The sequence below is a fragment of the Podarcis gaigeae genome (assembly GCF_964106915.1).
Source record: "Podarcis gaigeae genome assembly, chromosome: 1".
Classification (NCBI taxonomy): domain Eukaryota; kingdom Metazoa; phylum Chordata; class Lepidosauria; order Squamata; family Lacertidae; genus Podarcis; species Podarcis gaigeae.
Window position 1 is genome coordinate 79738846 of NC_139678.1, and position 26724 is coordinate 79765569.

The following is a 26724-nucleotide window of genomic DNA, read 5'->3' on the forward strand; positions in this document are numbered from 1 at the left end:
ATTTGTTGTTGACAAAGGACAGCTGGACATATAATGGGCCCTATTACCTTCAGTAGCTTAGGGCCTCATCAAACCTTACATGAGGCCCTGATTATGCTACAGAAAATCTTGAGAATTTTTATGCCATGTTCTTGAATCTTTCATGCTCGAATCACTGCCTTGCATTCCTGTGCTCAGGATTCATTTCTAAGTTTGTATGATGAATGCATTTTGTCACAGAGGCTACTTTTGGAGATCTAGAGCAGTGTTTCCCAACCTTGTGCCTCCAGATGTTTTTGGCCTACAACTCCCATCATCCCTAGCTAGCAAGACCAGTGGTCAGGGATGATGGGAGTTGTAGGCCAAAAACATCTGGAGGCACAAGGTTGGGAAACACTGATCTAGAGAACAAATCTAGAAGGGCAACATTCCCCCCGCCCCTTAATAGTAAGCGGCAATGGGTTCACATTGATGTACTAAAGGACACAAGCCCAGCTCCAGAGTATTGAGTGCCCAGAACAGACTGCCCTTGATAGATCCCACAGCAGCAATTGCTTCCTCAGTTCCCACCAGCATTTGGTGCTGTTGTGGGTGCAGCCACCAGCCTCTGCCTCCCCCTTGCATGCAAGCAGGCACATGCACAGTGACAGTGTTGCTGTTATGTGCTGGGCAGCCACGTAGCTCCCCCAGCCTCTGGAGGCAGCACAGCTCAAGCCAGGTAATCCCACGCCGGTGCTTTATGCATTAGCATGACAAGAACATGCAATGCAGCCCTGATGGGAGGGTGCTATTCTTGCTTGGAGTTGGGCAGGAAAGTAGGAACTTTAAAGTATTCTGCTTCCTCTGTGTAGCACTGGTCAAGCAAAGGTTCTTCTTACAACCACAAGGTCTCCACAAGGTTTGGCTGATATCTACTCTAAGTGCAATACCTGAAGTTGCCACAGGATCTAGATGGTCACTATGGAGCAAATAATAACTCCTCAAGTAAAATTGACCATCTGCGATGATTCTTAGAGCTCCATCTCGTGGCTTGCCAGAGAGATGCACAAAAGAAAATAAGGGAATTAGGGAATAAGCCCCGCGGAACACAACCCACAGCTGAGCAAATCTCCATGAGATTGTGCTGTGCTTGAGTGCAGCCGCACACACATACTCTTATGGCAGGCATGTACAAAGTCTGTTTCAGGGGCCTAATCTGATGGTCGGTCGGTTTAATGCAGCCCCAGCGGCAGCTTATTTCCCAGGATAAAATCATAAAAAAGCTCAACAACTTCAATCCTAAAAAAAGGTTAACAACTTTGGTTAGCCCCTCATGGTCCTTCACTTCATCAAATCTGGCCCTCTTTGAAAAGAAGTTTGGGCACCACTGCCTTTACATGTACATTTATGAATGAATTATTTTTATATATGAGACCTTAGAATTCCTATAACACCTTGTTCTGGGCAATGGGAGAACCATCACATTCTCTTGAAGAAAAGAGGCTGGTCATCACAATGCCAAAATATTTATACTAGAAATGAAGGAAGAGATGTTACATTCAGCTGCACAGGTGCATGTCCCAATGCAGGTGATACTATTCACATGGAGAGCCAGATGTCTGAAATGTCCTCATTTTGGAACCTGTTTTACTGTCGTTTACAAATGCTGTCTCTGAAAGCATGCACTGAATTGTTTTATTTTTGCTTTTTCAGTGACTTGCTGCGAAGAGCCATAAGTGATTCTTACCAAAGAAGTAGCAGCATGCTAGGGTGATGAACAGAAGGACAACTGTCAGTTTCGGGGGAGGGGGCAGACACTTTAGGAGGTGCAAAACTGGGCATGTAACTTATTTAATTACATAGTTCAGAAACAGGAAATAGCAACAGAGGTTCTACCCATCACATGAAAACGGAGGGCACTATAAACTTATTCACATCTGTTATCTTCCTTATTTTTTGAGGTGGGGGGAAGATGGATGGGAGGCGAATCCTTCCATTGGTGGAAGAAAAAGATGAAGAAATAAAGGCAATAAAAGGAAGGAAAGAAAAAGAATATATAAACAGCACTAACAAAAAAAATCATCAGTTCACAGGATGAATACAATAACCATCAGCACATCTTATTTTGATTTTTTCCTATCCCGTTCCTTTTCCTTCCCCTTTTTGTGAAATCTGCAGGTAAAAATTATTTAAATAATAATAATAATAATAATAATAATAATAATAATAATAAGTAAACCTTCCATTGGCTTGGAAAAGCAAATCTAGCAGAGATAGAGGGCTGTTTTAAACATTGCAAAATTTGTGGGCAACATGCTGAGTTTAGATATGGAAAATCCCATTCACATATGGACTTCACCAGCAGGTTTAGGGCAAAAAAATCACTCTCTATTTGCATAGCCAACTTCACAAGGTTATTGAGAAGCTGAGATGTGCCAGTTTTATGCGAATCAATGTTCTCTTTTGTCCTCATTTTTGGTAATGCATTTCCTCTAAGCAGTGATTTAATAAAGGCTGGATGTAAGGGTCAAAGTCCAGGTTCCTGCATCCCTAGGAAAATGAAAGGTAAAGGTAAAGGACCCCTGACAGTTAAGTCCAGTCACAAACAACTCTGGAGTTGCAGTGCTCACTTTACTGGCCAAGGGAGCCCACATTTGTCCGTAGACAGTTTTTACGGGTCATGTGGCCAGCACAACTAAGCTGCTTCTGGTGAACCACAGAAATGCTGCTTACCTTCCTGCCAGAGTGGTACCTATTTATCTACTTGCACTTTGATGTGCTTTCGAACTGCTAGGTGGGCAGGAGCTGGGACCAAACAACGGGAGCTCACCCCATTGCAGGGATTTGAACCGCCGACCTCCCAATTGGCAGGCCCTAGGCTCTGTAGTTTAGACCGCAGCGACAGTTCAGATGATGCAAGGAGAGGCAAACAGGCCTCACATCAGCACTTGGGTCAACAGGGGCATGTTGGAGCCCACCAAGGCTAACATCTTTTCCTTCTTATTTTTTAAAACATTCTATAGTTAGGGGGCAGCCAGCCAACCAGGCACGTGCATGGCTACAGATGTTCATTTTTAAATCCCCCCCATCACGTTTTATTCTTCTTCTTTTTTTTTTAGAACAAAATAGTGTTTATTCCCATTTATGTGTATTTAGCAACAGGGCAACAGACTCCATTTCATTCTTGTAGGCATGGTAGTGCTATGATTTTACATGATTTTAAAATGTGAAATTTCAGGTGCTCATAGTTGTTTTTACTTTTAAACCAGGGTTGACAAACAGTTTTAGTTTGTTTTTTGGCTTGCTTAAATTTATCATAAATGTAGAAACAGTTTTAAAGTGTGGAATTGGTGGTGGTGGTGGTGGTGGAGGAGGAGGAGATGGAGGAAATAAATGTTAACTGTGTGCTTCACAACTGAAGTAGTTCATGTGCTCATCGAAAGGGGGTGCTGTCGGACCACTAAGTCCAAAGCTTAACATTACTTAACTGTACCACTTTGCCACTCAGAGAAAACAACTCTGCCTTTGCATAATCTACTTCATAGGGTTATGGTGAGGATGGAACACTTAGAAACTCCTGCGAGTTGCTTAATGTATAAATCGAGCTATAACTGTCAGAAAAGCAATAATATCTATATCATCTGACATGTTTACATTTTTCATGAACATGGTTTGCAAGCGCTGTATCAGTTTCACATGCGCTCAGGCTTTAACGCCATGTCTCTGATTTCCTCCAAAACTCTGTATAAAGAAAATAACTATCTGAATATGTATTTGGTGGCATACACAAAAAAATCTGAGGACAATAGAAAATTAGGAATGAATGAAATTAAGTTAGTGATGCTGGAAAGATAGTGAGATCAGGGAGAGTTAGTGCTCATTAACAACAGCAGAATAGGATGTATAAAAATTTTAAAAAATTAAAAATTGTCCAGTAGCACCTTAGAGACCAACTAAGTTTGTTCTGGTGCATGCACACGAAAGCTCATACCAAGAACAAACTTAGTTGGTCTCTAAGGTGCTACTGGCGCTGTGGGTTAAAGCCTCAGCGCCTAGGGCTTGCCGATCGAAAGGTCGGCGGTTCGAATCCCTGCGGCGGGGTGCACTCCCGCTGCTCGGTCCCAGCGCCTGCCAACCTAGCAGTTCGAAAGCACCTCCGGGTGCAAGTAGATAAATAGGGACCGCTTACCAGCGGGAAGGTAAACGGCGTCTCCGTGTGCGGCTCTGGCTCGCCAGATGCAGCTTTGTCACGCTGGCCACGTGACCCGGAAGTGTCTCCGGACAGCGCTGGCCCCTGGCCTCTTAAGTGAGATGGGCGCACAACCCCAGAGTCTGTCAAGACTGGCCCGTACGGGCAGGGGTACCTTTACCTTTTTACCTTTAAGGTGCTACTGGACAATTTTTAATTTTTTTTAATATACCGTATATTTCGACTGCATCAGACCAACACAGCTACCTACCTGAATGCAGAATAGGATGGTAGATTTTGCAAAGATCAATAGCCATAAGGTTTTCATCATTATGATGTGGCAGTGGTGATGATGATGATGATGATGATGATGGGGAACAGAAAAGAACAGAGGGCAGACAAGCTAGAGCCTACTAGTAACCTTCTCCTGTGTTGGAGGTGACCAAGGGTGAGTGAGGAAAAAACCAAGCTTGAAGCCGAAGGTGGATAGGGGCAGAGGAAGGGCTTATCTGGACCCTCCAATATTTTATTCAAGTTGGCACCCCTGCCAAGATAACTAGTGGGTATAAATAGCAAGGAAGCATTTGTGTTAAGAACTGGTGAACAGGATCGTGAGGTTTGCAAAGATCAGTGGCTGTAAGATTTTCACAGTTACAAGGAGCAAATGGTTGGGGACTGGGCAGGGGAAGAGGCAAAGGCAGATTATTCCACAGCAAGGTACTGTAAATCGAAAATGATCAACATAATCCTAGGCATTGTAAACCGTCACAAATGTCTTGACTTTGGCAAGAACTGATAGAACAACTGCTGCTTTTAAATTATTCAGGTCATTAAGCGATTACCTAAATTAAAGGATTACCGGTAGTTTGTATACATGGATTTTTCTTCTTTGGGAATTGATTTGGATGGAGGCATGTGTGCTTTCACTCATTTATGCTTTATGGCCTCCACAGAAAATTAAACTAGCTGCCTCCATTTTGTTCATTGAGTGAGTGTGTGTGTGTGTGTGTGTGAGTGAGAGTGAGAGAGTGAGAGATATTAGGGGCTTCAGACTGGGCACTTCAATGATGGAGTAGCATTTGAAGGAAGAGGGGAATTAAGAGACAAAGCTTCTCCATCAGTCATCTACCAATAGGACAGATGCAAACATTCTTGCCCCCCCAACTAGGTGATCCTTCTGATGGGTGAGTCCAGCAACACTCTACACATCTTTTACTGTGGCAGGCAGGTAGCCAACAAGGTGGAGATGGAAAGAAATTTCTTTTCATGTTGGTGGAAATGCTGGAGAGAACAGCTCTCTCTCTCTCTCTCTCTCTCTCTCTCTCTCTCTCTCTCTGTGTGTGTGTGTGTGTTACAGGCCATAAGAACACAATTACACCTATTTGCATATAGGATGTTGTTCACCTTTGTATCTCCCAATGCAAACTTTTCTTTGAAATAATTAGAAATAAAAGCATTTGCAATGGTTGGAAAGCACTTTAACTTAGAACACACCCCGAATACCTAGGGTGGACAGCACAGGGCTCCTTTGCAGGAAGGGTGGAATATAATAGTAAATAACTAACTAACTAACTAGTGGTGCGGTAGTTTGGCACAATTAGCAACTGAATTTCAAAGCGTGCCAAAACCAGAAATAAAAGTAAAGCATGCCTGTGGCCAAATTAACTGCTCCTTCAGAAAAGAAAACGCATGCCAATATCAAGAGAAGAAATGTCAATAGCTAAGGAAATCCCTTAATGATAGAAACAAATCCCAAACAAAATCTGTATGAGGGGGTCTTTCCATAGGCATATTTTATTCCCTTAAGAACATTGATAACTTCTTAGATGGTAGTGGAGTCTGCTGGAGTCGTGGAACTGTTCTCCTGACACTGCTGAGAACCTGGATGGTGCAGCAGCAAGGCCATGGCAGCCCAATCACCTGCTGGGGCCAGCGCCATCAATGTGTGTCCTGGATTTCAGACAGAAAGCTTTTGTTTAAAGGCACACTAATGTTTAAAAGCCTTGAGATTGTTTTCTCTGTTCAGATTAGACAAGCTGCTACTGTGATTGTATTTTATAACAAAAATTGTCACCGAAAAAGTCCAGGTCTGAAAAATAATAGGAGACCTCCGCAAAAAATATAAGAACGCAACGATCTGGCAACCGCTTTGTATGAATCCCCATAGAAAGAGAGTAAACAAATGATGGCAGTTCCAGGAAAAAGAACACAGAGGTGACAACTGTAGTGTCTGTCACAACAAATTTCCCATTGCATACAGATTAGGGGTGTAAAAACAAATTACTCGGTTCAGAACCCACTTTGGAGCCTCAGGCTGAAGCCTAGTAATGTCCTCAAGCTTAATTTAAGATCTGAAGAGGAGCCTTGCTTCGGTTAGTTTTCCAAAGCTTCAGCTGTCTCCCCATAAATTATAATGGAGATATCAGCAAATGGGTTTAATGTGTCAAAACTGGATGAAATTTGCAGGCATAGTAGTCTTCTGAGTGGATGAAGCCTACTAAGTATCAGAGGAATGTGTGTAAGGTTTGGTATTGTCCTAGATGCTTTCCCAAGAAATTGTTTGAAATAAAACATTATCCTTTCTATGCTCCTGCTTTATTGTTGATGGAGTTAGTGGATGATGTTTTTTTGAAATATATCAGACACGAGGATTCTAGAGAAAACCCAACTCAGCAGATCTTGGTGTTGTTATTTCTCTTGGGGGATTTGAAACAGCTCTTGTTGTTAAAAAGGGGTTAGAAAATTCCAACTCATTCTATGCTGTGTGCAACTACGTCTGGTCATGGCTGTTGCCAGTGCAGTTGGCAGTCCTTGTGGCTGCTTGGTTTCCTCGAACTCTCCAACGTGTCATAGCTTCAGAGAACAGAACAGAGGCTTGCATATCTGAAACTGGCTGGAGGGCATATTTGCCTGTGCGTCCTTGCTAAGAAAATGCGCCAGGAAGACAAGAGCGAAGGAAGTCTGGTGACCTGCCATGCTCTGTTGAGGGAGGAGTCAGTCTTGTAGCCTCTTATATATCTCCTTCTTTCTCGGCTGTGCGCCTTAGGTTCCAAAGGAAGTCACAAAGCATTTTGACTATTTCTAGGAAGTGGTCCTTGCTGCTATGAAGCCAACCCTTCTCTTTCTGCTCCTCATCCTGGCATGCAGCTGCAACTCTGGTAAGCATCCGTAATGCCATGCACAACTCTCTGCCTGAAAACACTGTAGAGCAGGGTTTCTCAAGCCTTCTACCCCTCAAGGCCCACCTGACATGGCTGAAAATTACTGTCACAAAGTGGTGGTGCAGGGACAGAACCAGTCGCAAAAGGGTGGCAGGGAGACGCAGAGCTTAGCATAACCGACTGGCAATCATGGACGCCATTCTCTACTGATATGTAATTGATCTTTGGACATTTGCATTACATGCAATAGGTTTCAGTTTCAGTCTCCAGCACCTCTAGGCAGGGCTGGCAAAGACTCTTTGACTGAAATCCTGCAGAGCTACAGCCAGTCAGTGTAGCCACTACAGTGGTACCTCAGGTTAAGTACTTAATTTGTTCCGGAGGTCCGTTCTTAACCTGAAACTGTTCTTAACCTGAGGTACCACTTTAGCTAATGGGGCCTCCTGCTGCTGCCGAACCGCCGGAGCACGATTTCTGTTCTCATCCTGAAGCAAAGTTCTTAACCCGAGGTACTATTTCTGGGTTAGCGGAGTCTGTAACCTGAAGCGTATGTAACCTGAGGTAGCACTGTACTAAGTTAGTTAGTGGCTTGATTTGGTGTAACGCAGCTGCCTGTGTTCCTACTGAGATATTGCAACTCAGCCCCTGCATTTTAGGCAGAATTTGCTTATTAGGAAGCTATAAGCGGAAAAGGTTTTTTCTTTTATATTTCTTTCTTCTCATTCCCCGTTCCTGATAATATTCTACAGCCTTTTAAATGTGTTTGTGGGAGGTTTTGTTGTTTCTGTGTTAACTATTTATTTGTGCTTTTATTTAGTGTTTTTATCTTGTGAACTGCCCTGAGATCTTTTGAAGGACGGTATATAAATCTAACAAGGAATAAATAAAAATAATCAAGCCATACACTCTTCCCAGTTACCATTGTCATTATACATTTAAAACTCCAAAGATCTGAAATAAAATGTATGTGAAAAGTTATTTCTTAAATCGCCAGCTATTTAGTGTTTTTGTTTTCTTTGTTTGTTTTGCTTTAATGCAGCTTTCTCCATCTGTGAGCCTGTCAAGTCTTTCGTAAAAACGGTGCTTTTTAAATCAGATGATGAAGTTGAGAAAGAAGTTTCTAAGCACACAGAGGACAGTGATGCCAAGAATGCTGTATTTAAATTGAAAGAATGTGTCGGCGAATTAAGCCTTTTGCAAAAAGCAACTCTGCTTCCTGTGGTGGTAATTATATTTTGCTACAAAATTAAGCTAAGTCATTTGTGGGGAGTTGGGGAGAAGGAGAAATAGTTTTGTTCCCACTCTCTACCATGGGAAGCTGAGGTGAGGAGGGAGGCAGACGGACAGATGGAGGAGGAGGAAGGGAGGCACAGCAGACACACCCTAACCTTGATGTTCATGGGGGAAGTCAGCGGTGGGGGGTGAAAGGCAACAAAAGCAAACCTTTTGAGTTCGTGGTTCAGTTTCTCTCCTGGCCTCAGAGGCGCTGATGCATCTCCTTGCCAAAGGTGGAAGGGATTTGGTGGTGGGGATGAGGAGTCACTGATATAGCTCCTTGCCAAGGGTGCATGGGAGCCTAGGTATGTCTTTGCACGCATGCATGCAATCCTTTCACTTTTACATTCACATTTCAACTTTCATATTTCAGGTGGTGGACTACTTGTACAGCATAATTGTGTATCTATGAGATAACTGGCTAAGCCAGAGGTTCCACTGTTGAATTAATTCAACTAAATAGTTTTAACTGGATTTCAATAAGAATAGTAGTAGTAATAATGATAACAACAATATTTTTAATTTATATCCAACTCATCTGGGTGTTTTTCCCCAGCCACTCTGGGTGGCTTACAACATATAAAACACAACAAAATACCAAACATTAAAAAACAACTAAACATTTAACCAACACCAACCCAACAAAAATGAAGCAGAGCAACAAAAATTAGAACTATTTAAAACATTTTAACCAGTTGCCCCAACCCAAGAGTTGTTCCAGCAGTGTCCCAGGGTGTTCAGGGGGAATGTGGGCCCCACCCCCTAGGCCAGGTAGAAATGGGCCTTTCAGCAGGGAGCGGTCTGTTTTGAATAATTGTGCAATTAATTGTCACTGTTTTGAATTTTACTGCATTCTTATCTTCCTTAGTGGGTTGTGCAAAGCACTATTCTGAATGATGCTTTTTATACAGTAGGGGATGCTGGGAATGAGTTCATGGGACCAGGGTGTGTGTGCGACCCAAAAGTTTGATAACCACTGAGCTAAACAAAGATATTGAATTAATTATTGAATATTGAATTAATTATGACTGAAGGTTCTACCTCCATCTAATTCAATGGACAAAGTGCTGCTCATGAGGTGTAACCAGAGTGGCCACCAGGTGAAAAACAGGGGAGTGGCTCCTGCTCCTGTAATAATTGTTTAGATGAAGGAATTCCAGCAGTTGTCACTTGCTACACCTGCAGAAATTCTACTACACAACGGTTAAAGATACAGGAGTCCCGTCCTCTTTCCCAACTGATCAGCCTATTGACTCCCTTGTTTGGTATAACGCCATGAGTCTTTGGGTCGTATATAAGCTGCTGTTCAGCCCGTCCAGAAGACTTCCACTTGTGCAACAAAATTTCCCCTTCCCCTCCTCTCCCCTGTAGTCCACCATGCACGTGCCTTTAAAATCTTCTCCAGAGGATTGGAGGATCCTTCAGAAGAGATTTTGAGAGTGGGCTGGGAGGGGGAGGGGAAGCCCTGCTGCACAAACAGAATTCCATTGAAAAGTAACAGGTGGGTATCAGTGTGAGTAGTATTCTGGTTTCTAGTACGGTATATAAAGAAGAGGCACGGTGCTCCTATACCACTCAGATCAAGGCTAGCACCAGTATAGTAAGGATGTAAAAACTTTTATAAAAACTTAATCATCTTTCCAGACAATATATAGCCCATATTGTTAGGTTGGGATGACACTGGCACTTTATCCTGACCTTTCATCTGTTCTTTCAATTTCAGAGGAAGGTGATGAAGAATTGTGACTCAATCCAGTAGCTTCAGTTTTCAAAGGAAATCTACAGCAACCTACAGGTCAACAGCCAGACAAAGCCAACTGCAAGTTGCATCCCTTCCTTCTCGCTGATCAAGGAGCCCCATCTTTCCTTTAGAGTGCATCCATCATGATCTACAAAACTTGAAGAAACCTCCTATAATATTTCTAAATCACTCAAACTTCCTGTTTCATTAAAGTCATTGCCTTGCATTCAAACTCTGCTTCGTGTATTCTTGATGACAAGTGCTCTTTGCTCACCAGCTGAACTGCTGGGAAGGGCACAAACGTTTTGGTTGCAAAGCTGACTTTGTAGCAGTCACTTGGGTGTTTGTAATATGCCACACTACATGGCTGGTGATATTTGTAAGAGTTTCATCTTCAATCTGAAATAATTCTGCAGATCATTGGCCCAATGCAAGGGGTTATACTAACTAACCCAACACAAAGAAGTCAAAATAGAACAGAATAGTTGCTGGACTTCCCTAATTTCAGGGGCAGGATCAGTTGTGAGCTAAGCCTTCCATTCACTTACCACCTGATTTTGCAATATGTGAAACAGCTTCACTTCATGTGTTGTGAAATGTAGGAGTAATTAGAAACACATGGAGATTATAATTTGTGATATGCTATAGTACAGAGTCAGAGGTGTCCTCAGGTTTCCGGTAAGAACAGACAGTACTGCTAATGGAACTTGTTATGTACTGAAGTTCTCACCCTTGGCCAGCAGGGGGATACAGTAGATAGTTTTCACTCAGGTCCATATATGCAAATAAGGGATTGAAAGTGACATTCAGTGATTGGATAGTTACAGAAAGTGGTTACTGTTGCGTTGTACTGGAGCTCTATATAAGCAGGCTGGCTGAACCCTGCAGTTCAGTTCTGGCCTGGCCTGTGAATAAACAAGAGCTGTTTGAAGAATCGCTGTGTTGTCTGATATGTTCACCCACAACTTAACAGAACTTAGCCACCTTAGATATAAAATACTATTACACGCCATCCCAATCTCCACAGATTCCGGGGTTCCAGGCACTTACCCAGGGTTGTGTTTGCATTGGGCAGATGAAGGCACAGAGGAGGCTAGTGTCTTTAAGAAACATGCTTTAATAGCACATATTTACAACCTGAGCCTAGGATGGAGAAGTACACAGCATTACATCTCCAGGGTGTCTCTCCTTACTGCTCTCATAGCTTCAGCCATCTTGAGTCCAGAGCAGCCAGCCATCTTCCTCAGCCTCTGGGATACAGCCTCTCCAGCCAGCAGCCAAGATAGTTCTGCCTTTCAGCTCCTACATGAAGTTCTGACCCCTCCTTTCTCACTCCCCCAAGTCCCTGGAAACACAGCCCCTCCCCTTCTGCCTCAGGCATTCCAAGCCCAATTTTTAAAACCTGCCAATTCGCCTGTCTCTGTCCACTTCTCAGAGCCACATGGTTCCCCAGGTGATTCCTGGCCAGGAAGCTGGTTTAGCCTGCATTTTTACACTGCATTTATACTATTATTAAAAACCTTAAAATAAATCAGAAAGTTAAAAAGCCCAGTAAAAAAACAACTAACTTCAGCGTAGAACACAACAACTAAAACAATTAAACCCAGCATAAAACTTGGCGAATCCAATCGATCAGGAGTCGCCAGCATGGTGCCTCCAGATGTGCCCTCCGAGACAATTTGCTGCCTGAGGTGAAGCAGAAAATGGCAGCTCCCTGGGAACTGTATTTTGTTAAGGGTGCATAGATAGGGAATATTGGGCTCTGGGGACCAGATACAGCCATCCAAGCCTCTCTGTCGGGGCTCAGATCCCCCACCGCCAGAGTTGCTTTGCAGCTCCTTGAGGTTTTTGGTTTTTTTACTGACTGAATGTGTCTTTGGATGGTGAGAAGGCAGGGTGATGGTGGGAGAGTGTGCATCTTCCCTCCTTCCTCCCCCCCCCCAAAAAAAACATGCTTCATTTTTCCATTCCACAGAGTGGGCTGGACTAAGTTGTTTGCTATGTTCCCGCTTGCTGTGCCAACCATGAGCTGCACTGTAGAGGGTGCTGTTGCTTATGTAAGCAAACCAGAATGAATGCTTGATAAGCAGGTCATTTGCAGGATGTATAAGTCTGAATATGGTTACAAACTGTATATTAGAGTTGTGCACCACATTCAGACAGAATCCTTTGATACAGCAATGCTAGCCCTTTGCCATTTATTGTTTTTATTGTATTTTATCCTGTAAGGCAGATGCCTCAAGGTCTCAGGAAAAGCCACAGAGGCATGTTCTTGTCTGTTTTTCTGGTTAGACTAACTGATGCCATTTTGCTTCTGTAAAGAAACTGCCTGCTTTACAATTTCGGAGGGTGAGCCACAAATATGTGAAGACCAGATAACATTGCTAGGCAATTTTCCAGAAAACTTCCCTCTGCCAGGAAGCTTTTCCCTTCAAGGTCTCCAGGCAGGGTGTCCTGTTTTGATCAGCGCTAGGAACCTCAAAAGGGGGAAAGGCAGGGGGGATGCCTATAAAAAGTCTGAACAAAGGCTATTTGGGCATGGCTTCTCCATCACACTGGTGAGTGTGGATCACCCACTCTGTTTTACTCAGCTGAATAAACGAGTAATTATGGGACTCTGTCTATGGCATTTATTGGCCTTTCAGTGACCAAGGCAGCTTGCGCCCGATTAGCGAACCCCAACAATTCTTTAGTGTCCTTTTATCATCTGACCCATCTACTGCAATTATTAAGTTTGCAGATGACACCACCACAATGGGTTTAATAATAGGTGGAGACGAATCAGCGTATAGAGGGGAGGTCCTAAAAATATCTACATGGTGCCTAGGAACCACTTGCACCTTAATATCAGCAAGAATATTGGGCAGAAGATATAGAAGTATGATTAGTTGCACCAACAGGGTAAAGAACAGCTTCTATCCGTGGGCTGTTAGGCTGCTGAATGAAAAGATAACAACAGGGCAACTGACTTTTGGGTTTGGGGGGTGTGCGTCAGTAAACGAGGGGAATTAAGACTAAGAGTGCTGAGTGGGGGTTGCTCGTGTAATCTCACTGTATACAAGTTGTACAAGTGACAATAAACTATTTCATTTCATTTCATTTTATCTTTTGTTCTACCCTGCTTTGAGTTGGCGGTATATAAATATTTTTATAAATAAATATCGACAAAAATTAAATTCCCTTTCTAGAATTGTTCTCTAGATCCTTCAGGTAGTCTCTGGATTAACTGTGGCATTTATCATACACACTGAAAAATGAATCTTCAGCACAGAAATGCAAAGCACGGGTTTTAATAATGATTCAAGTAGGAATGATTGAAGAACATGGCAGGAGATTTCTCTAGCTTTTCTGCAGCATATGATTATTGCTTCAAAGGGAGGCAGGAGCTCCAACGTCAATGACAGGATCAAAGAAATAGAAGAATAGATCAATATTTTCCAGCAACCAATACCAGTAGTCAGCATGTGGAATTTGATTGACTTCTTCCGTAGATCAAAATTACTCGTCGCTGCTGCATTTGTCAACCATCTTTTTCTGAAATGAAATGAAACAAATGTAAGTACAGGCGATAAAGGAAATGAGGAAGGTTGTGGCTAGCTGGTTCTTGGTGAGCATTACTCAACAGCCGGCTTCCTGAACAGTAGAAGATCATGCCATGGTGAAAATGACTGAAAGTCAATAAAAGGCAACTTTGCCTCGATTCACTTGGCTGAACCATCAGAACAATTGGGCAGCTTTAGGGTTGGAAAATATGGGTCTTCCATATGATGGCACAGGCCTGCTGCATGCATATTAAACTAGAGTTATTACTGTATGACCTGAATTAGTCTCTGACATATGGAGAAGGCTCTGGTAATATAGATGGCAGGACAAAGAATTTAGATCCTTTTTAGATCATCAGATATTAACTTGTGGCCTTTGATATGCATGCTAAAATGATGTTTTTAAATAGCAGACTGCAAATAAAGTTTGACGGGATGAAATACAAGGTATAATAAATACCCAAACACAGGCAAGGAAAAAATGGCAAAATAGATAATTACCACAAGATCATATAACCCCTCTTTTTCCTTTTCTGTAAATTCATCCTGGGTACAACTTTGCACCTTCTGTGCATTGGTTATCCCATACTTTGAACGAGGTACGTGTTTTTTAAGCTCCTCTTTTAAGTCATCCGCTGTTCCAGAAAGGAATTCAGTCACTGAATTCTCGACAGAAGGACATAGCTCAGAATAAACTGGGATGGGGGGTGGGGGAGGAAACAAAACAAAAACAAAAACTGAATTTATAATACTTTATACATGTTTTATTTAAACTCTTTATTGTCATCTTAGAACAAAGAAATAATCACCTGATAACTGGATGGAAATAATATGATTCAGCTGAGCTCCAGCTCCAGCTTGGATGCCCATTTCTCTGCAAGAAAGCTCCATGGGAAAAGCACTTTCTTGTGCTGACACCACATGAGGATGGTTTAAATGTTCTTTCCTTACCATGTTTGTATGTCAGGGACACACAGCCCTGACCAGAGGGTGCTATGTTTCCTGGGGTCTGGAGATGCACGGGGGGGGGGGGGAATACTATACTTCCTCTGTGTAGCACTAACCAAAACTGACCTTTTCACAGCCAAGTAATTTCTAAATTGGAGGCCATAAATATGACCTCTTAACTTACCATAAAATTCACATGTCACTAGATCAAACTGAGTCCTGTTGTAGTCCACTTAAACTCACTGACTATCATCTTCAGTGATTTTTAGGGTGCCCAGGTTATATAAAAAAAGGACAGGGCTCTTGCACCTTTTAACAGCTGTGTAAAAGAGGAGATTTCTGCAGATGCACCTCCTATGCCAAACTATACCTGCTGAAATTTTTAAAGGTACAGGAGCCTTTTTTTCTTTTTTTTCCCTTTTGCATCTTGTTGCCATAATGATTTTTTAGAGCTCAGACTGTCACTAGGGATGTAAGAAAGCACCGTTTCTGTCAGAAACTATGTTACTCGTCTCACTGTCTGATGTGACAAATTTTACATAATCATGTAAATTATGTAATTACATTGCCATTGCATTATTCAACCTCATTCATTTCTATGTAATGGAAACATGGGGCAAATGCGGGGGGACGGGGACGACGACGACTCATCAGTCATGTATCATTTCCAGACTGAAAGTGACAACAGCTTATACCAATTGTGTTCAATCAACTGATTTTCATTCCAGACGTGGAACGAATAAGTGAACAGAGGCAATTTCTGCTTCTATTTCCGTCAGAATTCTCCAATATCCCTAACTATGGCCTGTGCAATCTTAAAGAAAGCATACTGGGAAGAAAGCCCCATTGGGCACAACAGGACTTACTTTTGAGTAAGCCTGCTTTGCATTGTGCTGCACTTGAGTGGAGGCCCTGCGGAGCTGGTCCAGGATGTCTCATTGCCTAAAATGTCCAGCTCTTGGAGTTCATTTCACTGAGATTCTACTGTATTTCATTTACAAATGGCATCTCTGGAAATGTTATGCCATACGACTAAATGTTTGCTTCTTGCGTCTATTGAAACCAAGAGCCAGAAGTCTCAGTAGTGATGCTTACCTGTAGAGCAGTAGCATGCTAGGGCGATGAGCAGGATGAGTGTCAGCTTCATGATGGAGAAAAATTCTCAGACGGGTTGCAGCCCACAGCAAAGCTATCTGGGATCCTGAGCTGCGCAGCTCAGGCATCTATATATATAGCTCTATGTGCCCACGAGCTGCTCCGCCTACAACACAACACATGCCCTAAATCTTATTGTTCTCCTCCTCATTTCTGATCATTTCTGATGGAGAGCTGCTGCGTGCATTTAAAATTCAGTGTGCACTGGGTTGGTTACTGCGGTGTGCCCTATTAGAGAGTTCCTTGAGGGGACAAAATCAATTTTTTGACTATTTGTCTGCACTGCAGATGGGGGAGAGAGCCAGTCTGTCAGCAAACTGATACGAAATATCATCTACCTGAATGTTTGTGGCAGCTTTTAAAAGAAAGAAAAAATCCTGTGGAAATGGGGTGAACTAAATTTAAGGTTGGCAAGATGAAAAGACCAAGATCAATTCCTACAGCACAAGGAGGGTCAGGTGTGGCTTCCTGTTGACCTATATGCAGAGTGTACGTAGGATTTAAGAAGACAAGAGAGCCAAGAGAGAGTTATGGCTGTACTCTTGAGTTTCGATGCATCAAATCCCTGCTCACATATGAAGCTCACTGGGTAGCCCTGGGAAAATCACTCTTTTTTGGTATAGCGTACTTCAAAGGGGTATTGTGAGGCTCAAGTGCTACACTGAGTTTCTGGGGACGAGAACGTAACAAAACAAAATTTCTCTCTCTCTCATGTGTTATACTTAATAGTCCCTGTGTGCAGTTGCTAAATCAATTACAAATACACTCATGTTTTCATTCTGTGACTTTGATTTGATTCCTGTACCCCAACCACTTTATAAATATATAGTAACCTTCCAAATGTGTATTCAATTATATGCAAATGAAATTTCAGGACAATAGATCAGTGGCTGTAAGATTTTCAAGGTTATAGAGAGCAAATGGTTGATGGAGGCAAAAAGGAAAGGGCAAGTTGTTCCATGGTGAGGTAAATGCAAATGATCCGTATAGCCTGAGGTTTTATAAACAGTCCAAACTATCTTGACTTTGCCAAGTATTGCTAATATGAATGTTGCTTTTAAATTCTTTAGGTCATTATGGGATTACCTAAATTGAAGGATGTGTATATATTGACATTTCTCCTTTGCGTATTGATTTGTGCCCAGGCCTGTGTGTTTTCTCTTATCCATGTCCTAATGGAACGGATTTAGGAGAGTGGCAATGCTGGGGACACCACAACTATGATTTAGAATGGAGCACAAATGCGGAGGGTGCTGAATTTTGAAGTTGCGCGGGGCTCCACTGAAATTTGAGACCCCAAGCTCCGCCACTGATGGAACTACTTCATTGGATACCACCTATTATCTTTGGGCTAGGCTAACTATGAATTCTGCTTTGAATTCTATTCACTCCCCCCAATTATCCAGATCTTCATTCATTCATTTCATAAGCAGACAGTATAGACAATATTGTCTTTACTAACCAGCTAGGTTTCTTCTGATTTCCTTCTTCTTTCCTTGTTATCTTTTCCTTGTGTGGAGGAATGTACTATAACTTTCTGTGGGCGAAAGGTCTGACACGGGCAGAAAGATTCCTTAGCTAAAAACAAAGTGAAAAGGGCCAAAGATTAAAAAGAAATAAATCACGAGACTTACGGTGAGAAGAAATCTGACCCATTTTAAAAATGCTGTATACTATTACAAGAGATCAAGAGCAGCTCACCTGGTTGGGTGGAGCTGCAACAACAACATTTGACAGAGGTAGCATCACTTCCATGTACTGGCAGGGGAAGGTGGTGGTGAGGTCAGGGCTGTACAGAGCCAATCTAGTGCTTACGCTAATACGTCTGTGTCGCCTAGATGGAAAATGATCTGAACCTGTGCAAAGCAGCTTTGTGTGTTTGGTATTAAGTGTCTGAGGCAAATTTTACACCTTCGTGGGCTGTAGAAGAGGAGTGCTCACAAGCATGCTATCAGGTGGATTAATGGATTGATCAACCCTTAAAACCTTTTCAGGAGATCTTGTCAAGGAACAAGAACTTATGGCCCTCCAGATGTTTCTGGAATACAACATTCCTATCCCCTGACTGTTGGTCATGCTAACTGAGTAGATCAGTAATATACGAGGTGGCTACAGCCACTTTACCCCAATGCTGCTGCTTGGAGGGTACATATTCCGCTTCTCTGGAGATAGGCACTGCTTTTTTCATGTACTCTTAAGAGAGATAGGCAGGCTGTTTGTACATCATCAAGAAGCAGAGCCAGCATGGCTTCTGCATGGACAAGCCCTTTCCGACGAAGCTATTAGATTTATTTTGGAGTGTCAACAAGCATATAGAACTGATCCAGTGATGTAGTGTACCTGGGCTTTCAAAAACCTTTAACAGGGTACCTCATGAAAGTTTAGTAAGGTTAGCAGTCATGGAATAAGAGGAGAAGTCTTCTTGTGGGTCAGATATTGGTTAAGAAAACAGAGAACAGGAATCAATGGACAGTCCTCCAAATGGAGACATGTGGAAAGTGGAATCCCACAAGGATTGGTATTGGGACTTGTGATCTTTGGCTTGTTCGAAAGTGATCTAGAGTTAGGGGTAAGCAGTGAGGTAGCCAAGTTTGTGGAAGATAAGAGATTGTTCAGAGTCATTAGCATGAAAAGATTTTGCAAAACTTTTCCCAAAAAGCCCTCTCCAAATTGAGGGAATGGGCAGTAAATGGGAAATGCAATTCAGGGTAAACAAGTGTAAAGTGATGCATAGTGTGCTGAAAAATAATCTTAATTTCACATATATACTCATAGGGTCTGAACTGGCAGTGACTGGTCAGGAATGAGACCTTGGGGTAGTAGCTGAAGGGATATTTGACCCAGAGTGTAGCAGCTGTGGAAAGGGCAAATCGCATGCTGAAGATGTAAGAAAAACACTAGGGCCTAATTTGAATAGTAGAGTGCTAGGTATCTGGTGGGAGGGGCTTGTGTGTTCTGCTTGGAATCAGCCCCTCCCTTCAGTGTGTTCCATTAAGTTTCAGTTAGGAGGGACCGACTGTCTCTTCTTGTTTCTTGCCTCAAACCTGCCTCATGTCGTCGTATTTGGTTTCTTTCATTATGTTATTTTGTTATAGTTTTCTTTATTATTAAAGCTGAGTTTACATATACGTAAGCTTTATTTTTCTCGGTGAACAAGAAACTCTACTGAGGAAAGGTGTGGAATGTCCTAAACTGCGTGAGTGAGGGGATATTCCCAGATATTGCCAGGAGGATTGATTTTGTTAATCACCCCCCACCTCCACAACAGAAGATACCTAAAAACAAAAAAAATTTCCTTCCAGTAGCACCTTAAAGACCAACTAAGTCAGTTCTTGGTATGAGCTTTCGTGTGCATGTTGGTCTTTAAGGTGCTACTGGAAGGAATTTTTTTTGTTTTGACTATGGCAGACCAACACGGCTACCTATCTGTAACTAGAAGATACCTAGAAAGGGAATTAAAAATAAAACTGCTGATATCATAAAAGCACCATTATACAAATCTATCAAGAAGGTGGAGTAATTTCTCTGTGAGGAAACACTGCAGAATTTTTGACATTTTAGTTCAGAGAAAAAAGGTGATGTGGCAGAAATTATGCATGACATGGAGAAAGTGTTTTTCTGCTTCTTTCATAACATTAGAACTCATGGGCATCCAATGAAGCGGAATGCTGGAAGATTCAGGGCAGATAGTTAAACTATGGAACTTGATCCCTCAAGAGGCTGTGATGGCCACCAACTTGAATGGCTTTCCAAAAGGATTAGACAAATTCATGGGGGATAAGACCATCAGTGGCTACTAGCAATGATACCTTTGTCCAGTGGCGTAGCGTGGGGGGTGCCAGGGGTGCCGGCTGCACCGGGCGCAACTTGGGCGGGGGGCGCACTCGCACTAGCAGCTCTCTGCCCCTACTAAAATCCACGGGTTAGGGAGCCCGCGCTCGCTCGGCTTGGTGAGGAGGTCGCAGAAGGGGGAGAGCAAAGCCTTCTGCCGCGGGCAAAAAAAGGAGAGGAAGCCGGGCTGGCGGGCTGGCTGGCTGGCGGGGGTCTGGCTGCGCCTGCTGCTGCCATTGCCGCTGCTGCCGGGCTTTGACAGCTTGGCGAAGTGGAGGGAGAGGAGCTGTATGGTAATTGCGGCTCTCTCTCCACTGGCCCCGCCGAGCAGGGAGTCTGGCAGGGGGCGGGAAGAGACTTTCCCCCCTTTTTTCCACCTCGCCTGGTCAGAAAGGAGAGCGGAGTCTCCTCAGGGCGCCCTCAGGCAGGGCAGGGCAAGGCAAGCAGAGCGAGGAGGAGAGAAGGGGAAGGGGGGAAGCAGCCAGGAAACGCCGCGGTGGGGAGGGGGAATCAATTAAGGAGAGAAAGCAAAAAGCCTTGGAGAAAGGGGAAAAAGGAAAGAAAAGAGGCAGCTCCGGGAGAGCGTGGGGAAAGAGAAGCCTCGCTGCTGCTGCTGCTTGGGAGAGCAAATTACTGTACTTGCCTTGCCCTGGGTTAGGGGGCGCAAATTACTTGCCTTGCCCCGGGTGCTGATAACCCACGCTACGCCGCTGCCTTTGTCCTCCTACCTTGGGAGCCAACATACATCTGAATCCCAGTTGCTGGGAGCTTCAGGTGAGCAGAGTGCTGTTGTCCAGCTCAAGTCCAACTTGCAGGCTTCCCATAGGCACCTGGTTGATCCCTGTGAGAACAGCAAGCTGGACTAGATGGGCCATTGGTCTGATCCAGCAGGATCATCTTATATTCTTACGTTATGTTAAGAGTCCTACCAGGTTCAGAGAAGTGCAGGATGCTGCTGTAAGACTTCTTAAACAAGAGTGCAAGCCTTGTGGGACTAAACTGAATCCATTTTTCTGCAATATCCAATTACAGTGGTTTGGCAAGAAAGAAGGTCTAGAGATGGGGGGCTGCTTGGAGGAAGGAGTGCCCAGCACCTTAATAAAGTATATTTCCCAGAATTCTTTGGGAGAAGCCACAACGGTTAAAGTGTTATGATAGTGCTATAATTGTATTGTGCAGATGAGGCCACTGACTAGAGTCACATGATACATTTGGCAGTCTTTGTTCCTTATTGAAATGTTTTGTTCATCATCCCTGGGCTAATCATATTGCCTGCTGAAAGGTCTTGTCTATTTTGAAAAAGTGGACAAATGAATGGTTTCCTCTAGCTTATCTTTGCTGCCTTCCTTTAACCTTGTAATATAAGCTCCTGACTGTCTAGCACATGTCAGTATCATGAGCGTGCGAGCGCATTTACTCACATTTGTGGAGTGTGTGTGTGTGTAGACATTTATTCACAGGTGAGCATATCAATTCTATCAGCTGCATTCCTGTTCCTTGGATCAAAGTTGGGGCCCATAAACTCTACCACCTGCTTCCATGACTTTCTGGAATCAATGTATCTGACTGATCATTATGGCAATTTGTCCCTAGTACTAGCCACTCTCCCCACCCCCCACAAAAAGGGTTTGGAAGTTAGGGAAGCACAACTGCCTGTCTCTCAAACTAGCAACACAAGGGCCCTCTCTAAGTTGTAGAGAAGGGCTGGGCCAGCAACTCGCTGTTCAGAACATTCCTTGTTCTGCTCTAACATAGTCTCTGGCTGGCTCTAGCAAATCTCAAGAGATCAGTGCAAATGGCACACATTTAACAGCCTAGAGGAATGAAACTTGAGCAAAGGAATGCAAGGCAGTAAGTTTAATAGCAAGTTGAATATGACTGATTGCAGAACAACACATGAGATTTCTCTAGGTTTTCCATCACATAAAGATTATTGTCCCACAGGGAGCTTCTTTGAACAAGGACAGTACAACCGAAATCGAAGAATGGACCAATCATATGATATTTCAGGAATTGGTAGTCAGCTTGTGGAATCAGCGTAGCATCATCCAAAGATCAGTTCTTCCAGTCTTTTTTGCATTTGTGCATTAAGTTTTTCTGAAATTAAATGAAATCCGGGTGAGTACAGAGTGCTGAATGACAAAGAGGAAGAAAATCACAGCTATGCAATGTAGCTCCAGTGACTTTATGTACATATTTTCATATACTCTTGTTCACCACTTAGATAATTTTTTTTATACAGGAGGGAAAGAAAGAAAGAAAGAAAGAAAGAAAGAAAGAAAGAAAGAAAGAAAGAAAGAAAGAAAGAAAGAAGGGCTGAAACTGTAGTAGGGTTAATCTGAAGGACCACCAAGGGCCGTACCACTGCCTTTCTCCTTGTCAGCAGGGCCTGCTGATGAAGAATGGCTGGGAGATTAGAAAGGTAATGTAAAGCTGGGAGAGGCACAGCTATTGGCCATGAGCTTCAGGGATCCTTATGAATGAGGAGGAAGGGAAGGGGTGAGGTAGACCGGGCTTGAGGGAGTTCTAGTTGAGCCAACTCAAGGGTGTTGGAAGAAAAAGTATTTGTGTCTTGGATTTAATCATCAGCCTGCTTCTCAAACAGTAGGAGATTGCCTCATGGGGTGGTATATTTGCCTCCTCTCTGTACCTCGGTTCGCATGTATGGCATAGGCAACCTCCGTAATGACCGCTCTCCCATCAACCGGAAGGCGCCCTTTGCATGGCCGCACGCAGTACCCTGATCCGTGAGACAATGGCAGAAGTTCCTGGTCCACCTCCCCACGTCACAGCTCTTTGAGGTTCCCACCAAACCTCAGTTCTAATAAATCTATCGGGGGGGGGGGGGAGGCAGAGCTCTTCACGTAGTTAAAAGGGGTGGAGCCTACCTGACAGCACACAGTCAGCTCCAGAGCTTCACCTTCCCTACCCTCCCTTTGTTTAATGCTCTTTTATTACAGGTTAACTTCTTTTACAGGTATTCAGGTGCTGCTATGGTCTTAGGATGGTTGCTGTTAAGGGACCGGGAAGGAATTTCCCTGCATTGGCAAGTTTAGCCTTCCCCGTAGCAGATGTCACAACTTTGGAGGTTTTAGGCCTTGGGTGGAATCCTTTAGTCTATCTTCCCTATATGGGGGGGGGGGTTAGCGGTGATGCTCCCCCTCTGCAGCGGCGATCCCAGGGTTCCCCGTTAAAGGGCCATAAGCTGAAAAGTTGTCAGGGCACTCCCCAGTGTTGCAGTGAAATGGTGGTGGACACTGCGTAAACAAATGTCTTCCAGAGCCAGCCCACTTCCCAGACAGATCTGATTACCAGGATGTGCTCCAGATCCCCAGCTGGGGACTGGGAGGGATAGATGCCCAATGCCTAAGCTAAGGTCTTCTTACATCTGAAAGTTTAAATAAAGTTGTGGTCAATTTAATCCCATAACACGTTGTCATGAGTCATTCATGAGTCATTCATGGCTCTTGGGGTCGGGAGTCTCTGCCTGGCCACGCAAACATTTATCTGGGATGAAAAGAGAATACAGATACGTGTGCTGTGGATGTAAATTAGTATGTGGAGAGTGCTGGGGTCAGGCAACGTATTTAAAACCGTTTTAGAGCACCAGATTTTGTCATATGACTTTCAATCTGCAGGGTAAGACACTCTCTTAAAACCAAGAGACTGTAATTGGTGGGATAGGTTAGAATATATACATCCCCGGGACGGAAGCCATTTGTAGACTACCTAAAAAACCATTGTAAAAATGTTAGAACTTTAGTCGGTTTGGAGTAAGCTCAGCAGTTATAGTTTATACTGGGAAGTATTTGAATGTTTAAATAGTTAGAAAAAATAGAATATGCAGCAGGAAAGGGAAACTTTAGGGAACCATGGAAGGATGGATGGGAAGTCGATGAAATAGAATTATGGGTTGATGTAATGTATCCCCCCCCTTTCTCCCCTTCCTTTTCTTTCACTTTTTTCTTTTATTTTTCAGTTCTGTATTTTGTACTCTTATAAATTCATAAATAAAAATGAAATTAAAAAATTAGATGGGGGGGGCGGAAACATATACATCCTGGGTTGGATTCAATTAACCCAGTGTGCTAGCAGACGTCAGTGCACAGGCTCCCACTAGTGCAATATGACTCCCCTTCTACCCCCCAATCCCTTCTGGGGTGTCAGGAGAACCCCCAGAACAGCCTGCGGCAGGAAGAGAGAGGAGAGCATTCTGTTTGACACTCACAATATCATATTCCTCCCCCTGTCTCTTGTTATGAGTTAGAAGCACAAAAAGCCAGCAAGAAAAAGGACAATGCTTAAAATTACCAGAAGTTTCAAGTATTCCGAACGTTTCTCATCTGAAAATGTTTCAATCAGCTCTTTTACTTCCATTGCAGCTTGGATGGCATCTTCATTGTCAGAATAACGTTCAAGTTCTTCCATATACTCAGAATCTGTTCCGGAAAACTTTGCACCTAGAAATTTCTCCATAGGTTTGCATGTTTTGTGGGAATCTAGGGAGAAGGAAAATAAAAACCCAAACAGGCTGTTAAAAACACTATTAAGAGCCATTAAGTGTCATGGTGATAGTTACCAGAAGAGTGATGCTTACCATGGTGATGCGCATCCAAGGGGCAGCATGCCAGGGCGAGGAGCAGAAGGACAAGTGTCAGCTTCATGGTGGAGAAGAAATCCCAGTATGGGTTCCAATATGCAGCAAAACTGTTTGGGGTGTGTGTTTATTTATACACACAGAGGAGGTAGCAAGAACCACTCCGCCCACAAGGAGCACACATGACCTTATTTACATTTCTCCTGGTATTTACTTACTTAATATATTTACTGATGGGGCAACCTAACCATGTCCTCTCATTAGTAAGTCCTACTGAATTCAGTGGTGCTTACTCCCAAGTCCCAGGTAAGTGGAGTTAGCATTGCAGTCATCCTTGCACATTTCTATACATGGCTGTCAACGTTTCCCTTTTTTAAAGGGAAATTCCCTTATTCTGAATAGGATTCCTCTTAAGAAAAGGGAAAAGTTGACAGCTATGTTTCTATACTGCCCAATAACCAAAGTTTTCTGAGCATTTTACATTAAAAATTATCTTCCGTGGGAGAGAAAATATAGACAAGAGAGGAATTCTCTTACTGATTAGTGTCTCTTGGAACATTTCAGTCCTAGAATCAGATCTGAAGGAGATGGAGAGTGGCTTCACATATTGCAAAATTAGTGGCCAGAGTATGGGCTGCTGTGATGTGCCCTATAAAGGACTTCCTTGAAAGACAGAAGCAGGTTTTTGACCCCTTCTGTGAACTGCAGGGGCCTAGCCCAGGTCAGCTCCTTGTAGGCATATATGCACACTGTATTCAGACCCTCCAAGTGTCCCTACTTTCCAGGGATGTCCCTGATTTAGAGAAGCCGACCCAGTTTTTGATTTGATCCCAGAATGTCCCACTTTTCCTTAGGATGTCCTTATTTTCATTGGAGAAATGTTGGGGGGTATGGAGTTATTTGACTCCCGAGTCATCTGAAGGCAATCCTGTACAGTGGTACCTCAGGATAAGTACTTAATTCGTTCTGGAGGTCTGTACTTAACCTGAAACTGTTCTTAACTTGAAGCACCACTTTAGCTTATGGGGCCTCCTGCTGCCGCTGTGCAGCTGGAGCACGATTTCTGTTCTCATCCTGAAGCAAAGTTCTTAACCTGAAGTACTATTTCTGGGTTAGCGGAGTCTGTAACCTGAAGCGTATGTAACCCGAGGTACCACTGTTTAGGGATTTTAAAAAAATGTTTAATGTTTTATTATGTTTTTATATATGTTGGAAGCTGCCCAGAGTGGCTGGGGCAACCCAGTAAGATGTGTGGGGTATAAAAAGTAAAATTATCATGGAATGGGACATCCCTATTTTCATCGGATAAAAGTTGGAGGGTATGCTGTACATAATAATTTTGAAAAGGCAGCTGGAATATTGAGATTGGATATGCAAAATTGCTATTGACATATGAAGCTCGCAGGTCAGTCCTGGGGAAATCACGCTTTTGGCATAGCTAACCTATTGTGAAGCTAGAAAGTGGCTCTGAGTTACTTGGGTGAAGAACAGGAGGCAAATGTGAAAAAAACCCTCACAACAGATCTCTTTTGGAAGTACAGTAATTCTTACATACAAGGTGTGTAGCTGCTACCTCTTTTTCAGATGCCCTGAGACTTGCACTCAGTGCCTTTAAAAATATGTATTTATTTAAGGGACAAAATATAACACATTTCATTTTACCAGGAACCATAAATTGTATACTTTAGTTATCAGGAATCATATTTATCCATTCCAAAGAGTTCCTTGTTGAAATACTACGTAAAAGAGAAGGATCTACCACATTTGTAGTTCTCTGTAGTTATTCTTGCCTCACATTTCTGCTTACATTCTCAACATGCATTACCAGTATTATTGGACTGAGTTCACTGTTCCAGTATGAAATAAATTTATACCAGATTTTCAGTTGATCATATTTACTGTACCTTACCACAATTATTCACAGGATATTTTGTTCCCTGGTATCCTGTGCCAGATTTTATGTGTGTGTGTGTTCCCACCTCCCATCCCAGTGCTTTGCTATTTATAATTGGTAAACTTTCCACTATTTTATAGCATGTTGGTATTATTATTATTTATTAAATTTCTATACCACCCTTCATCCTAAGATCACAGGGGCAGTTTACAATATAAAATCATAAAAATACATACCAGAACAACAACAACAGAATAATTACCCTCGCACACATAGATTGTTTAATTAGCCAAAGGCCTGGTGCCTAAAGATATGTAACAAAGCTGCCAGTTGAGTCTCCCTGAGGAGAGCATTCCACAAACGGGGAGCCAACACAGAAAAGGCCTGTTCTTGTGTTGCTGCTTTCTGGGCCACTCATGGAGGAGGTATGTGA

General features: G+C 43.0%; 1 protein-coding gene and 2 long non-coding RNA genes across 5 annotated transcripts; 1 reads left to right on the top strand and 2 right to left on the bottom strand.

Moving 5' to 3' along the window:
• The first annotated feature begins 7164 nt into the window (after positions 1–7164).
• LOC310839630 lies at positions 7165–10556 on the top strand. The gene is made up of 3 exons (XR_014561555.1): positions 7165–7305; positions 8348–8532; positions 10307–10556. It is a non-coding gene; the product is annotated as an uncharacterized lncRNA (long non-coding RNA).
• A 3042-nt stretch (positions 10557–13598) lies between these two features.
• LOC310837480 (uncharacterized protein) lies at positions 13599–21024 on the bottom strand. 3 transcript variants are annotated; one of them, XM_083724124.1, is made up of 5 exons: positions 20730–21024; positions 17432–17547; positions 15910–16075; positions 14368–14561; positions 13599–13858 (listed from the first exon to the last, which is right to left on the bottom strand). In XM_083724124.1, the coding sequence occupies exons 3-5, from the start codon at positions 15959–15961 to the stop codon at positions 13823–13825; spliced, it is 282 nt and encodes a 93-aa protein (XP_083580250.1). In that variant the 5' UTR covers positions 15962–16075; positions 17432–17547; positions 20730–21024; the 3' UTR covers positions 13599–13822. The 3 variants fall into 3 exon arrangements, with proteins under 3 accessions (XP_083580250.1, XP_083580249.1, XP_083580251.1); XM_083724123.1 differs by having other exon boundaries at positions 20529–21024; XM_083724125.1 differs by lacking the exon at positions 20730–21024 and adding an exon at positions 17671–17722.
• Positions 21025–21662: 638 nt separating this feature from the next.
• Positions 21663–24513, bottom strand: LOC310839813. Its single transcript, XR_014561666.1, has 3 exons — positions 24398–24513; positions 24112–24299; positions 21663–21897 (listed from the first exon to the last, which is right to left on the bottom strand). It is a non-coding gene; the product is annotated as an uncharacterized lncRNA (long non-coding RNA).
• Between the last annotated feature and the right edge of the window lie 2211 nt (positions 24514–26724).